The 14,105-nt window shown below is 39.5% G+C and overlaps 1 protein-coding gene across 2 annotated transcripts in view; it reads left to right on the top strand.

The window, feature by feature from the left end:
• The window catches only part of GNB1 (G protein subunit beta 1), an 89,993-nt gene extending 76,850 nt beyond the window's left edge, over positions 1-13,143 (top strand). The window contains exons 8-11 of one of the 2 annotated variants that reach the window (XM_065421172.1): positions 3,343-3,544; positions 4,143-4,359; positions 12,170-12,281; positions 12,954-13,143. In XM_065421172.1, the coding sequence (XP_065277244.1) occupies positions 3,343-3,544; positions 4,143-4,359; positions 12,170-12,276 (526 nt within the window). In that variant the 3' untranslated portion in view covers positions 12,277-12,281; positions 12,954-13,143. Of the gene's footprint in view, positions 1-3,342; positions 3,545-4,142; positions 4,360-12,169; positions 12,286-12,953 lie in introns of both variants that reach the window. The other variant, XM_065421173.1, reaches the window with a different exon arrangement.
• Positions 13,144-14,105: the final 962 nt, after the last annotated feature.

Raw genomic sequence — 14,105 nt, 5'->3', positions numbered from 1 at the left:
TAACGTTTGTACTAATGGCTGCATATTCAAAAATACAGATAATATATTATGGGGGAACTTGTCATAACACTTAGTAATAGCAATAGTGTTGAAGTGCAGTTTGAATCCTATGTAAGCAATCTTTGGTATAGAATTCTCATAGGACACATAAATAAAAACTCCTAATGGCTTGCAATTTAGGATAAATAACACACAAATGGAAATACTGCTGTTAAGCTCTACAAACTATGCTTTTGAATATCCCCTTTTTAAATAAAATGCATTAGGTGTGTGAAAAGCCAGACTTTGAATTTTTTCCTTTGCATTTGTCAGACCGTGGGTTTCTCTTACCATTTAGGTACTGATAGACCCATGTGCTAAGTAATTTCCATCATTGATGTTTTTTATTAACATCTCTAAGAAAAATAATGCAATATTTTTAAAATTTAAAACTCTTTACATATGGTCTCTAAGAGCTCATCCAGAGCAATTATGGCTCACTGAGGAAAGAATTAAAGTTTCAGAAATATGGATTTTGACACATTCTGGAGCTATAGCTTTAAACAAGTCTCCTGTAACAACGGATAATTATGAACCAGTGTCTGAACAGAGGAAATAGCTCCCCCAGAATGGTAATGTCTGTTTAGTTGTCTTGTATACTTCTTAAAAATCCATTATCAAATTATTGGGGAGTGAACTTGATGTATACAGGCAGTAAAGAGTCACAATTAGTGCACGTTTTATAGTTAATTTTATGCCAGTGCCATTTAATAAACCCCCAACATTTTGCACTTCTTTTTTGCACTCTGTTACTGATTAGTTGTTTCAAATTTTGAAGTCCATGATATTAATTCTTATTGGTGATAATATGGAACCATAGATATTTGGTTGTCAGGGGAAGGATAGGTTGAATGAATTAATGACCTTTTTCCGTTAAGTTCTGTAGTACCATTATAGAAAAAAGTTATTAAATATTGAATCACATTGGTAAAAAATTTTATTTAAATCTGTAAGATTCTGAATAGCTTTCAGAAAGTCGTCTTAAAAAGTTAGCAGAAGTGAATTTTAAAGGAGTATCGCTGAACATTTAACAAAACATTAGTTCCAAAACTAAAAATTTATCAGTCTTTGAAAAATATTCTTATTTTGTGATCCATTGGCTTAATATAAACATCATGTTCTGTTGTAATTTGTATACTCCATAGTCCATTTTCAGAGATCAGCTAAAACACTTACGGTGCTTTCTCCTATAGGAGTCGTCTGTAGTGCATTTGCTTCTAGAGGTTGTTATGCTCTAGTCCAGTGGCTCTCAAACTTTTTTACTGGTGACCCCTTTCATAAAGCAAGCGTCTGAGCGCGAAATCCCCCCCCCCATATAAATTAAAAACACTTTTTTATATATTTAACAACATTATAAATGTTGGAGGCAAAGCGGGATTTGGGGTGGAGGTTGACCGCTCACGACCCCCCATGTAATAACCTCATGATGCCCTGATGGGTCCCGACCCCCAGTTTGAGAACTCCTGCTCTAGTCTCACTAGCAAAGAAATCTAGTTTTTGTGGGCTATACTCTTTATGTAGTTTTAGCTCTTCTGCCATAACCAACAAAAGAAAAAGCCCTTTTAGGTTACAGATCTATAGAATAAGGCTTAACAAGACTCAAGATATTCAGCAAATTCAGTCTGTGTTCTGTTCTTACACTGAATTGTTACTTAAGATGGATTTAATTTTAATCCATCAGAACTGGAAAGGTAATGTTAGATTCCCCCAAAGTTAGCTCTGTTTCTCGACTTGCACAGCATTTCTGTGCTGCTTGTAGTGCGGCCTGTTTAAATACCTGCTTAACCAATAAATATTCATTTTACCAAAAAATTAAATGTAAACCAAAAAATTTGCATGTTGAATAAATAAATCTTGAAGGGAAAATAGTAGTACATCCACTAGGCAGCAGTACTTAAGGTGATTATTTTGAAGTCTTCCTAAGACATTCACTACAGTTGTGTTGGTCCCATAAGGACCCTCCTATTAAACGGCCTTTTTGAGTGGCTGCTTAAGATGGATGTTGATTGTACATGAATTATCCTTTTTAAATACACCAAGAATTGCTAAAGTGATGCTCTTTGTACAAGATTATATAGCTTTAGCAGGTTTTGACTGTTGCATATAATAATATTTCAAAGTCCTGGTAGGGTGTTGAGTACACAAATTCTGGCCTTCTCTTATGGCCTAGCCACTGGCAAGGGATTCCTTTTTGTCTTGTTCTTTCTACATATGCATTTCTGGAACACATGTGGTTCATAATGAAAGCTGGTTCTATTAAGAAAAAACTTCTGCTTTTGTGCTGATGGTTCCCTTCATTTATGGAAGGAGGAAGCCAGTAGTTTTCTTCCTCTAAGCCTGCGCTTTCCTAGAATGGGGAACTAAAGAGGAGACCGACATGGAGGGCATGATGTTTTCTAGCTGCAAATGGATTTGTGCTGGAACACTAAGCAAAATTTCATATCATAGTTGGAACTGACTAGTGAAAGCTGATACAGAATTAATTACTGAACGTATGGTTTACATAGCCAGGGGAACCCTAAAACACAAAATTGGCTTCTGCACTGGCTCTAAGCCAAAGCAGAATCTACATTGTGCTCACCTACTGGGAAAGAGACCAGACAAGCTAAATGCTTTCTTCTAAACATCTCTGGAAAGTCTGCTGCTTTTGTGGATGATGCAGTCAGTATTTCATCCCCTTTTTATATCCTGTGATTGTCACTGTAGTGATCTTGCTGTCAATGGAAAAGTGTGGGCACTGACAGCCATGAGGCAACAGTGAATTATTCTGGCTGAATTATACACCCTCAAAAAGCCGCTTTTTAAAATTAATGGAAACACTGACTCAACCTTAACTATAGCAGCGATAGTGGGTGCTACTCTAAAACAGCTCTACACTAGTGTTCGAACACTGCCATGTTACAGAACTCCATGTATCAACAATGATGAACATTAGTCACTTTGCTCGCTTTATATTGCTGGTAACCCAGCCAAGAAGCTGATCCTCTGTAACCAGAAATAACATGTGGCTCCATCTGAAAGTACTGGTGCCTTTTTAAGGCAAAGACTGAGCGCCTGCATATGATATACCAAAATGTCTCAAAGGAGAGCATCTTCTTCCCATATACTTTGGGATTAATTTTTTCCCTTTTTATCTTAAATACAAAAATTAAACCAGAGAAAACAAGTGACAAACCAGCCAAATCTGGGCTAACCAGCCCTGTCTGAACTTCTAGTAATGTACTGCAAGACTTTGTTTTAAACAATCAATTTTATTTGATGGTTCTAATTTTTGTCATTTTATCTCTCCCCCCTTCCGTCAAGCGCCCTTTGGGATATTGAAACTGGCCAGCAGACGACCACATTTACTGGACACACCGGGGATGTCATGAGTTTGTCCTTGGCTCCTGATGCCAGGTGTTTTGTTTCTGGTGCCTGTGATGCCTCTGCCAAACTGTGGGATGTTAGAGAAGGAATGTGTCGGCAAACATTCACTGGCCACGAGTCAGACATCAATGCCATCTGTGTGCGTATGAACTCTGAATTGGGGGGATGAGATTTAAGTTCATGATATATACTTTGCAGTCAGCTGTTAGAATTTAACACATAGTGCATCCTAGAGTATTACAGCATAGTTTTTCCAAAACAAAATGTTTTCCACAGTTGACAAAACTACATTCAATTTGTTGTATTGCATAAAGTTTATTGCAGTAAATGGCAATTTGTTAGGTGCTTAAATAGTACGTTACTAAAGTTTTTTTGATAGTAATATTTATTATTTCATCTTCAGAAGGCTTTAAAAACATTAGTGCTGTTGTGATGGAGATAATAAGGTACTTTTAGCTCCTCTTTACAGATAGGGAAACAGAGAGGCAAAGGGATATGGCAAAGAACACAAAGGGCGTCAAACCAAGCTAGGAGTAGATCTTTAGTTCCTAGCTCTCAATTCTGGGCGTAAGACGACTGGCCTACATGAGTACTCCAAAGTACCAAATGAAAATGGTCTAGCATGTTTTGTACTATCTAAGATTTCATAGTAGTTGTCCAAATGGAAAAAGCCCTGTTCCCAAAAGCTGCAAAACACACATTATCTTGTACTATAATATCTTTGTTTTGTTTTAAAGTTCTTCCCAAATGGCAATGCATTTGCCACAGGCTCAGATGATGCCACATGCAGGCTCTTTGATCTTCGTGCTGACCAGGAGCTTATGGTTTATTCACATGACAATATCATCTGCGGCATCACCTCTGTAGCATTCTCCAAAAGCGGACGTCTCCTCTTAGCTGGTTATGATGATTTTAACTGCAATGTCTGGGACACGCTGAAAGCTGATAGAGCAGGTAAATAGTTTGTGCATTAGGTTTTAAATACTATCAACTGCACCTAAAGGGGTGACCTATTGACAGTACTTTATCAAACATTAGCACAGTGCTGTTAGCCTACTGTAATTAACTCAATGATGTGGTCTGCTGTGAGATCACCCCAGGTGAAGGTATTTTACCTGTGTTGTCAACATGCTGGTAGATTTGTAAATGTTAGTGAAGAATATGGGGTTTCTGAGAACAGAAAGCTACCCTCTGCAAACAGAACTCAGTAAAAGAATGACATCTGGGAAAAGTAAATATATTTTTACCTTCAAAGAGCTTATTTTACACTTGGACTGTTTAAAAGTATTTGACACTTTATGAAACACCTACTATTAATCACTTCATGTATGGAGGGTCTACGACCGTGTAATATTTATATGAAGATAATTGTCATTAGTATTTCACTGAAACAATTCAGGTTAATAGTTGGTGGCTATGCTGCACTGCAGTGCTTGAAGCTGTTTAGTATTCCTCTGAGAATTTGCACTGATTTTTAGGTAGTGTAACTGTCAAACAGAGATTTGTAGCCACTGATTTATTACCTCAAAATTCTTCACATAGCAAACAGTTCTGGATAGTACTTCTTAAAAACTCACCCTTTATTACCTCATCTTCCACATTTTCTAAAGTTGCCTTATTTGTGTATTTAATATGAAATGTGACTTTGCATGTTTTGGAAGAAGAAACTGTCAAAGGGGGGGGAGGAGCTTATGCTGTTGTCACCTTATCTCAGTATGGGTTTCAGTACCTATTTCACTAATGTGATACATTATCTCTAAGGCATAGCTGGATAATGTGCATTTGTGGCAGTATTTATAAAATTCATAACGAGAAAAGGGAAAAGAGGTTATGTAACTTTATTTAGAGGTATAATTAATGGGTATTGAATTTACCAACCCAGCTAGTATAGATACTATCAGTTCCTAAAATATAAACTAATGATATTAGAACAGGGAAAGTACAAATTATCATAAATGACCACAAAGTTTCTGCTTATGATTATAGAATGTAAAGAAGAGGAACTAGATAGATTAATGGAGAAAGTATTTCTAATTCTTGGAACCAGCACAAGGCTAAAAAACTAGGTTCTGTTTAGCGTCTGGAGGAAAGTAATAAACAAAAATTGGTACAAACCTGATCACTGCTGAGGGGGAGGCTGTGCTCAGAATAGAGAAGACACCAGCAACAGAGACTTTCTATGTGACGTTAGTCCCTTCATTGTAGTCTAAAAGCAGTGCTCCCATGGCTTGCTTGCTTCCCCTGCCTTTTTCCAACAAATCTGATACCTTCTGTCAGTGCAGTGCAGAAATTGGCACAGTAGTAGCTCAGAGTTCATCTGATGTGTAGAGCAGGTTACTTCACTTTTCAGTGCTGTTTATGATTTTAATTGTACCAGGAACATATTTTTCAAATAAGTATAATATGGTTATGCTATCCAAATGCACTTTATTCAAGGTTTTCCCACGGTGGTTATTTACAGTTGAAATCTGTAATCTTGATACTTGAGGCCAGAAATAGACATGCAAATGAAAACAAATTGGTAGTCTGAAATTGCATATATTGATAGCCAGAGAATTTTCCTTTCATAAATGTTATCTTCCTTACTACTGGCTTTAAATCAAGTGCTGTAGAAATAAAATAACTTGCTGTTCCACCAGAGAATCCATTGAGCAGATGAATATAAGGTGTTGCTTGTTGCTTTTGGATTGTCTCCAGGATTTCAGTTCGTAAATTTTGTAACTCCATGGTAATGTTGGGATCAACACTACAATAATTCTTTGTGATAAACTATTAGGTGGGTGATCCAAGCAGATTAGGGAACTCTTAGTGACATATTACATTTTATAGTTTTTCTGTTGGGGAAAACTATATTTGGTCCCTGGTGACAATTCTTTACTTTGAAGCTGATTAGGAGGAAGTGATGAGCTTGCTGGCCTGTTGAAATGACTAATACTAGTTTCATTTCCTGCTTTGATTTTATACTATGCTAATGCAGGAGGGGTTTGGGGGGCAGGATCTGGCCCGGCGCGTACCGGGGGCAGGGCAGGCTCCCTGTCTGCCCTGCCCCTGCAAGAGGCTGGAACATGGGGAAGGGGGGGCGGAGGGGCTGTGTGTTTCTGTTGCTTGAGGCACCACCACCAGCAGCTCCCATTGGCTGCAGTTCCCCGTTCCCGGCCAATTGGAGTTGCTGGGGGCGCTGCCTGAAGCAACAGCCACACACAGCCCCTCCGCCCCCCCCCCCCCCTTCCCCATGTTCCAGCCTCTTCCCGGAGCTGGGCAGGGCAGGCAGGCAGGGAGCATGCCCTGCTCCCGGTGCACGTCCGGCCGGAGCTGCTCTGGTAAACACTGGGGGAGGGCGGGGGGGCTGCGAGGGGCTCGCGGGTCACAGAAAATCACCCCGCGTGAGACCCCTGATCTAGGGAGTCCTGGATTCTGCAGTTTCCTGGTTTGTTGGGGTTGTTTTTTGGGTGATATGAGGCAGTGACTTTTGCATGTCCCTCCTGCAGGGACATGCAAAAGGGAGGGGGTGAAAATAGATGCACCACCACAACTGATCTGTCTCCCACTCTCCCAGAAATCCTATTGGATCCCTGCATAAATCACACCGCAGAGTGATGTTGAATGGGAAAAGGGATCGCCAGTGTGGTTAGAGTCCCAAGGAGCAGCAATACTTAATAAGGAGGAAGGGAGGACAGTCTGCAGATGGTGAAGTCACGTGTTAATAATCAGTTGTTAGAATCCTAACATGCGTTGACTCATCGGTCACAAATTAACTGCTCAAGCACTCTGCTTCCTCGGGTACTTTGCTTGGGGTCCTGCTACATTAAATCTCACCACTATAATCTCAGTTTTACACACTTCTAGTGTTTGAGTCTATCAGTTCCCTGACTTCTGGTACTGGTGTTACCTCTTATATCCAGAGTTTATGCACAATACTGGATCTCTTTCCTTTCACTTTTTCCAGTTGCAAGACATCTTACTTCTGGACACTCTAATAATCATGATGGTATCCACACTACTTCTACAATAGAATAGTTCTGAGCCATTTCATCAGCTGTGACAGTAGGCTTCCTATATGGCACTATGAATTTTTAAAGATGCTATTAACCACTTGTACATTGATCATGTGTCTGCTGCTCCAGAAGTGCAGAATTCATTGATGCAAATAGGAGACACTCTGGTACTTCTACAGTTTTAATGTGGAGATCAGCAGTACTACCCAACATATTTTTACATATTATGTACAGTAAGTTAAGCAAATTCTGATTGATCAAGCAAACTTTGGATGACCAAGTCAATATTTGGAAACTTAAATTCTAAAACATGTACTAGCACTAAATTCTTTTAAACATGTCACAACTGCGAACTAGATGGGAAAACATTAACAGCATGAATGCGCGGAGTCATGTTAACAATGTTACTGATGCAAAGAGAGGCTAATTAAGTCCTTTCATCACTAAAACTTCTCCATGCCAGGATTTTGATAATGTAATGAGCTGAGCAAGACTTGAATATAGGTGCTTTTTACCTTCTTTCCTTTAAATGCCCATATAAAAAGTCATACCAGCTCCCTTACTTTTCTTTTTTTTTTAAGTGTAGGTGTCTCTTTCAATCCCTCTCAATTCAATTTAATAAGTAAGAAATAAGAAGTGATAGAATGGATAAGACCGAGTCTGTCTGGGCAAAAATCACATTGGGGAAGAAAGCTACTAGAGCCTCCCCTGGGATAGTGCTTGGGGTGTGCTATAGACCACCGGGATTTGATTTGGATATGGATAGCGACCTCTTTAATATTTTTAATGAAGTAAATACTAATGGGAATTGTGTGATCATGGGAGACTTTAATGTCCCAGATATAGACTGGAGGACAAGTGCTAATAATAATAATAATAGGGCTCAGATTTTCCTGGATGCGATAGCTGATGGATTCCTTCACCAAGTAGTAGCGTAGCTAGAGGAGGAGCGGGGGGAGTGGCCGCTCCCCCACTGAGCACAAGTGGTGCCTTGTAAATTTCCTGGTACCTTTGTACTCACCCACCCGCTGCAGCGCTTTTATTTTACTCACCCGGCGGCGCTCTGGGACTTCGGCGGTGGGCCCTTCACTCGCTCCGGGTCTTTGTCGGCACTTGGCCGCCAAAGACACCCAGAGCGAGTGAAGGGCCCGCCGCCGCCGAAGACCTGGAGCGCCGCCGGGTGAGTAAAAGCGCCGCAGCGGGTGGCGCCTTTTTTTAATTGCTCCCCCGGCTACGCCACTGTCACCAAGTAGTTGCTGAACCAACAAGAGGGGATGCCATTTTAGAATTGGTTTTGGTGAGTAGTGAAGACCTCATAGAAGAAATGGTTGTAGGGGACAACCTTGGTTCGAGCGATCATGAGCTAATTCAGTTCAAACTAATATATTGAGATATACTATCTCATAGAACTGGAAGGGACCTTGAAAGGTCGAGTCCAGTCCCCCGCCTTCACTAGCAGGACCAAGTACTGATTTTTGCCCCAGATCCCTAAGTGGCCCCCTCAAGGATTGAACTCACAACCCTGGGTTTAGCAGGCCAATGCTCAAACCACTGAGCTATCCCTCCCCCTGACAAACTAAATGGAAGGATAAACAAAAATAGATCTGTGACTAGGGGTTTGATTTCAAAAGGGCTAACTTAAAAAAATTAAGGAAATTAGTTAGGGAAGTGGATTGGACTGAAGAACTTGTGGATCTAAAGGCGGAGGAGGCCTGGAATTAGTTTCTGCAACTTTGACCTGAAGTATCAGAAGCCTGCATCCTAAGAAAGGGGAAAAAATTCATAGGCAGGAGTTGTAGACCAAGCTGGATGAGCAAGCATCTCAGAGAGGTGATTAAGAAAAAGCAGAAAGCCTACAAGGAGCGGAAGATGGGAGGGATCAGCAAGGAAAGCTACCTTATTGAGGTCAGAACATGTACAGATAAAGTGAGAAAGGCCAAAAGCCATGTAGAGTTGGACCTTGCAAAGGGAATTAAAACCAATAGTAAAAGGTTCTATAGCCATATAAATAAGAAGAAAACAAAGAAAGAAGTGGGACCGCTAAACACTGAGGATGGAGTGGAGGTTAAGGATCACCTAGGCATGGCCCAATATCTAAACAAATACTTTGCCTCAGTCTTTAATGAGGCTAATGAGCTTAGGGATAATGGCAGGATGAAAAATGGGAATGAAGATATGGCGGTAGATATTACCACATCCGAGGTAGAAGCCAAACTTGAACAGCTTAATGGGACTAAATTGGGGGGCCCAGATAATCTTCATCCAAGAATATTAAAGGAACTGGTACATGAAATTGCAAGCCCATTAGCAAGAATTTTTAATGAATCTGTAAACTCAGGGGTTGTACTGCATGACTGGAGAATTGCTAACATAGTTCCTATTTTTAAGAAAGGAAAAAATGTGATCCGGGTAACTACAGGCCTGTTAGTTTGACATCTGTAATATGCAAGGTCTTAGAAAAAATTTTGAAGGAGGAAGTAGTTAAGGACATTGAGGTCAATGGTAATTGGGACAAAATACAACATGGTTTTACAAAAGGTAGATCATGCCAAACCAACCTGATCTCCTTCTTTGAGAAGGTAACAGATTTTTTAGACAAAGGAAACGCAGTAGATCTAATTTACTTCGATTTCAGTAAGGCATTTGATATGGTTCCACATAGGGAATTATTACTTAAATTGGAAAAGATGGGGATCAATATGAAAATTGAAAGGTGGATAAGGAACTGGTTAAAGGGGAGACTACAACGGGTCATACTGAAAGGTGAACTGTCAGGCTGGAGGGAGGTTACTAGTGGAGTTCCTCAGGTATCGGTTTTGCGACCAATCTTATTTAATCTTTTTATTACTGACCTTGGCACAAAAAGTGGGAGTATGCTAATAAAGTTTGCAGATGACACAAAGCTGGGAGATATTGCCAATACAGAGAAGGACCGGAATATCATACAGGAAGATCTGGTTGACCTTGTAAACTGGAGTAATAGGATTAAATTTAATAGTGAAAAGTGCAAGGTCATGCATTTAGGGATTAATAACAAGAATTTTTGTTATAAACTGGGGACTCATCAACAGGAGAAGAAGGACCTCGGAGTATTCGTTGATCACAGGATGACTATGAGCTGCCAATGTAATGTGGCGGTGCAAAAAGCTAATGCGGTTTTGGGATGCATCAGGCAAGGTATTTCCAGTAAAGATAAGGAGGTGTTAGTACCGTTATACAAGGCACTGGTGAGACGTCCTCTGGAATACTGTGTGCAGTTCTGGTCTCCCATGTTTAAGAAGGATGAATTCAAACTGGAACAGGTACAGAGAAGGGCTACTAGGATAATCCAAGGAATGGAAAACCTGTCTTCTGAAAGGAGACTCAAAGAGCTTGGCTTGTTTAGCCTAACCAAAAAAAGGCTGAGGGGAGATACAATTGCTCTCTATAAATATATCAGAGGGATAAATACCAGGGAGGGAGAGGAATTATTTAAGCTCAGTACCAATGTGGACACAAGAACAAATGGATATAAACTGGCCATCAGGAAGTTTAGACTTGAAATTAAACCAAGGTTTCTAACCATCAGAGGAGTGAAGTTCCGGAACAGCCTTCCAAGGGGAGCAGTGGGGGCAAAAGACATACCTGGCTTCAAGACTAAGCTTGATAAATTTATGGAGGGAGTGGTATGATGGGATAGCCTAATTTTGGCAATTAATTGATCTTTGACTATTAGTGGTAAATATGCCCAATGGCCTGTGATGGGATGTTAGATGGGGTGGGATCTGAGTTACTACAGAGAATTCTTTCCTGGGTGTCTGGCTGGTGAGTCTTGCCCACATGCTCAGGGTTTAGCTGATCGCCATATTTGGGGTCAGGAAGGAATTTTCCTCCGGGGCAGATTGGCAGAGGCCCTGGGGGGTTTTCGCCTTCTTCTGCAGTGTGGGGCATGGGTCATTGCTGGAGGATTCTCTGCACCTTGAAGTCTTTAAACCATGATTTGAGGACTTCAGTAGCTCAGACATAGGTTAGAGGTTTATTACAGGAGTGGATGGGTGAGATTCTGTGGCCTGCATTGTGCAGGCGGTCAGACTAGATGATCATAATGGTCCCTTCTGACCTTAAAGTCTGAGTCTAATTTTTCAAAATGACATATTGGTTGAGTGGAAGCATCTTCCATAGTGGCAAATCTAATGAAGGTAGGTGGCCGATCTTTGTTTGCCTTTTCGTAATATGTGTGCTTGTAAACCTAAGAGGAGGGTTAGGGCTCAAGCAAGATTAAATGTGTTTAAGATGCTCCAGCCTAACTCTGTGTTTTTTATAGTCTAGGGTTTTTTACAGGATGAATTAGCCTATAATACTGTAGGAGGGGAAGTAATTGAATTTAGCAGCAATGCACTAATAAATATAGAATTCAAAACTGCTTGGGGTGTGCTGTCAGAAGTATTTTGATAAGCTGGTGATGACTTTGTAATTGATGTATGATTATTGAAGATTATTCCTATCAAGTGGAAAATCTTGTGGCTAACAGACTTCGTGTTGTCATATTCTGCATTTGGGAGTCCCTCACTGACTACTTCAATCATTTCCAAGGGAATAGTGCCAAAAGTTTGGGGTAAAGAAAACTATCAAAATCAGACTTGTGTAAATATTAAACCAAGTTAATGTTCCAGTCTTCTGATCGCTAGAGTATCCAATACAAACACACGAGCCCTTATTGCATTGCTTGTAATGAAGTATGTATTCATCAAGACTCTGTAATATGCATGTGTATTCTGTTTAATTTCTAGGTGTCCTTGCTGGCCACGATAACCGTGTCAGTTGCTTAGGTGTGACTGACGATGGTATGGCAGTAGCAACAGGATCATGGGATAGCTTCCTCAAGATCTGGAACTGAAGCCTGTAGGTATTTGAGGGGGGTGGGGAAAAACATCCTTAATTACCTTGTTTATAATCTCATTATTTTTTCCAGGTTTCAGAGTAGCAGCCGTGTTAGTCTGTATCCACAAAAAGAACAGGAGTACTTATGGCACCTTAGACTAACAATTTATTTGAGCATAAGCTTTTGTGGGCTACATACGAAGAAGTGGGATGTAGCCCACGAAAGCTTATGCTCAAATAAATTTGTTAGTCTAAGGTGCCACAAGTACTCCTGTTCTTTTCATTATTTTTTGTAATTTCAAATGTACGTTGCAACTGCTTTTATGCTACAAGCTTCCAGTTTGGTTTAGAAAAGTAAAACACTAGAAATAAGATTAACTTCTTACAGTTTAATTCAGCCTTGTAAAATTCTACTTGCCTAGGGGAAGTAATTTTTTTTATAGGTATCATTGACTTTTTTCATTATCATGGTAAGGGGTGGGTGAATGGCTTTCACATCTGGGCTGATAAATATTATTAAAACTTTTGAAAATGGTGAAATAAAAATAATGGATGTAAATGTTAGTGTGGGAAGATATAGTAGAGGGTGTGGAAGAATAAACAGTTATACCAGACACAGAAGTTAGTTCAACCAGTTTAGAACTTAATATTAGTGTCAGAACATAAGTTTTAACAAAACTTTTTGTATGTCAGACAAGCGACGGACTCCACCGTGACTGGAAGACATTTCCAACGGTTGAAAACTAAAATGATAGCATATCCAATCCAACCATACTAACTTGGACCCCCCCATTCTCCTCAAAACTTCAAAGGGCAAGATCTTTTACCGTCTCCTATTGCTGAAATGAAGAGCACAATTACTTTTCAAAGAAGAATTTCTGTAGTTGTAAGCAAATGAAATTGTGCATTCCTTTTGGGACCATTTTTTGTCTTGAGAATTTAAAAAAGAAACACTATCATAAAAGCATGACCAGAAAGTAAACTTGAGCATAATTGTGAAATAAACTTAACTTCACTGTAGTTTTCAAGTTAAAGTTGAGAACTTTGTTTTATCTCACACCGTTTCAAATTTTCAAGTCACATTTGTAGAAGGATTTAATTTTTTTTTTCACATTTCCTTTTTAAATACATTTCTTTACGGTCAATAACTGAGTAAAACAAGGGAGTCCTAGCCCAGTGCATCTGGGGTTGTTAATGCTGTAAATTTAGTCCCTACTTTTTTTTATTTCTGTCTAGTATCACAAATAATTGTTGCACAAAACATGGCATCTATAGAATAATGTTAAGTAAGGTAACCAAGCACATGCTGTACATGGTATTGAATGCTTGTTTAAAGAACCTTTCACCTTTTATGGGTAACAAATGCAAATCCTCAGTTCCTACCCACCCACCCACCCCCAAACCCACTGATTTAAAAAAAAAAAAAAAAAATTTTTTTTTCTTTGTCCCCGCTTGGAAGGGCAGTTTATATACCCTAACACTACCCCATAGTCTCAACAACCAGGAATCTCTGTTTTTTCAAAAGAGACCTGTCCTGCGCTTGGGTATTAAGTCAATTCTTTGTGTATGAAATGATGTACAAATCAATGTTTTGAAAATAATGATCTTAAACTTTCTAAGTTAAACAAAAATTTTTTTTGATTGTTTGCCATATTGGGTGGGTTTACTCTTAGAATCGCATGCTGTAGAAATGCTAAAAAGTGCATATGGGACTAAGTCCTTCAATGTTTTTTTCTTTAAAGAAATAACCTGTTTAAAAACTGTAACCATTGCCGCTGTATTCATTTATTGTTGCTACTCTGTGCATAAATCTATGAAGACTTCAAGTACAAAGCTATGCACGTT

Source organism: Emys orbicularis, chromosome 22 (assembly GCF_028017835.1).
Source record: "Emys orbicularis isolate rEmyOrb1 chromosome 22, rEmyOrb1.hap1, whole genome shotgun sequence".
Lineage (NCBI taxonomy): Eukaryota > Metazoa > Chordata > Testudines > Emydidae > Emys > Emys orbicularis.
This window is presented reverse-complemented; position numbering and strand designations above follow the sequence as displayed.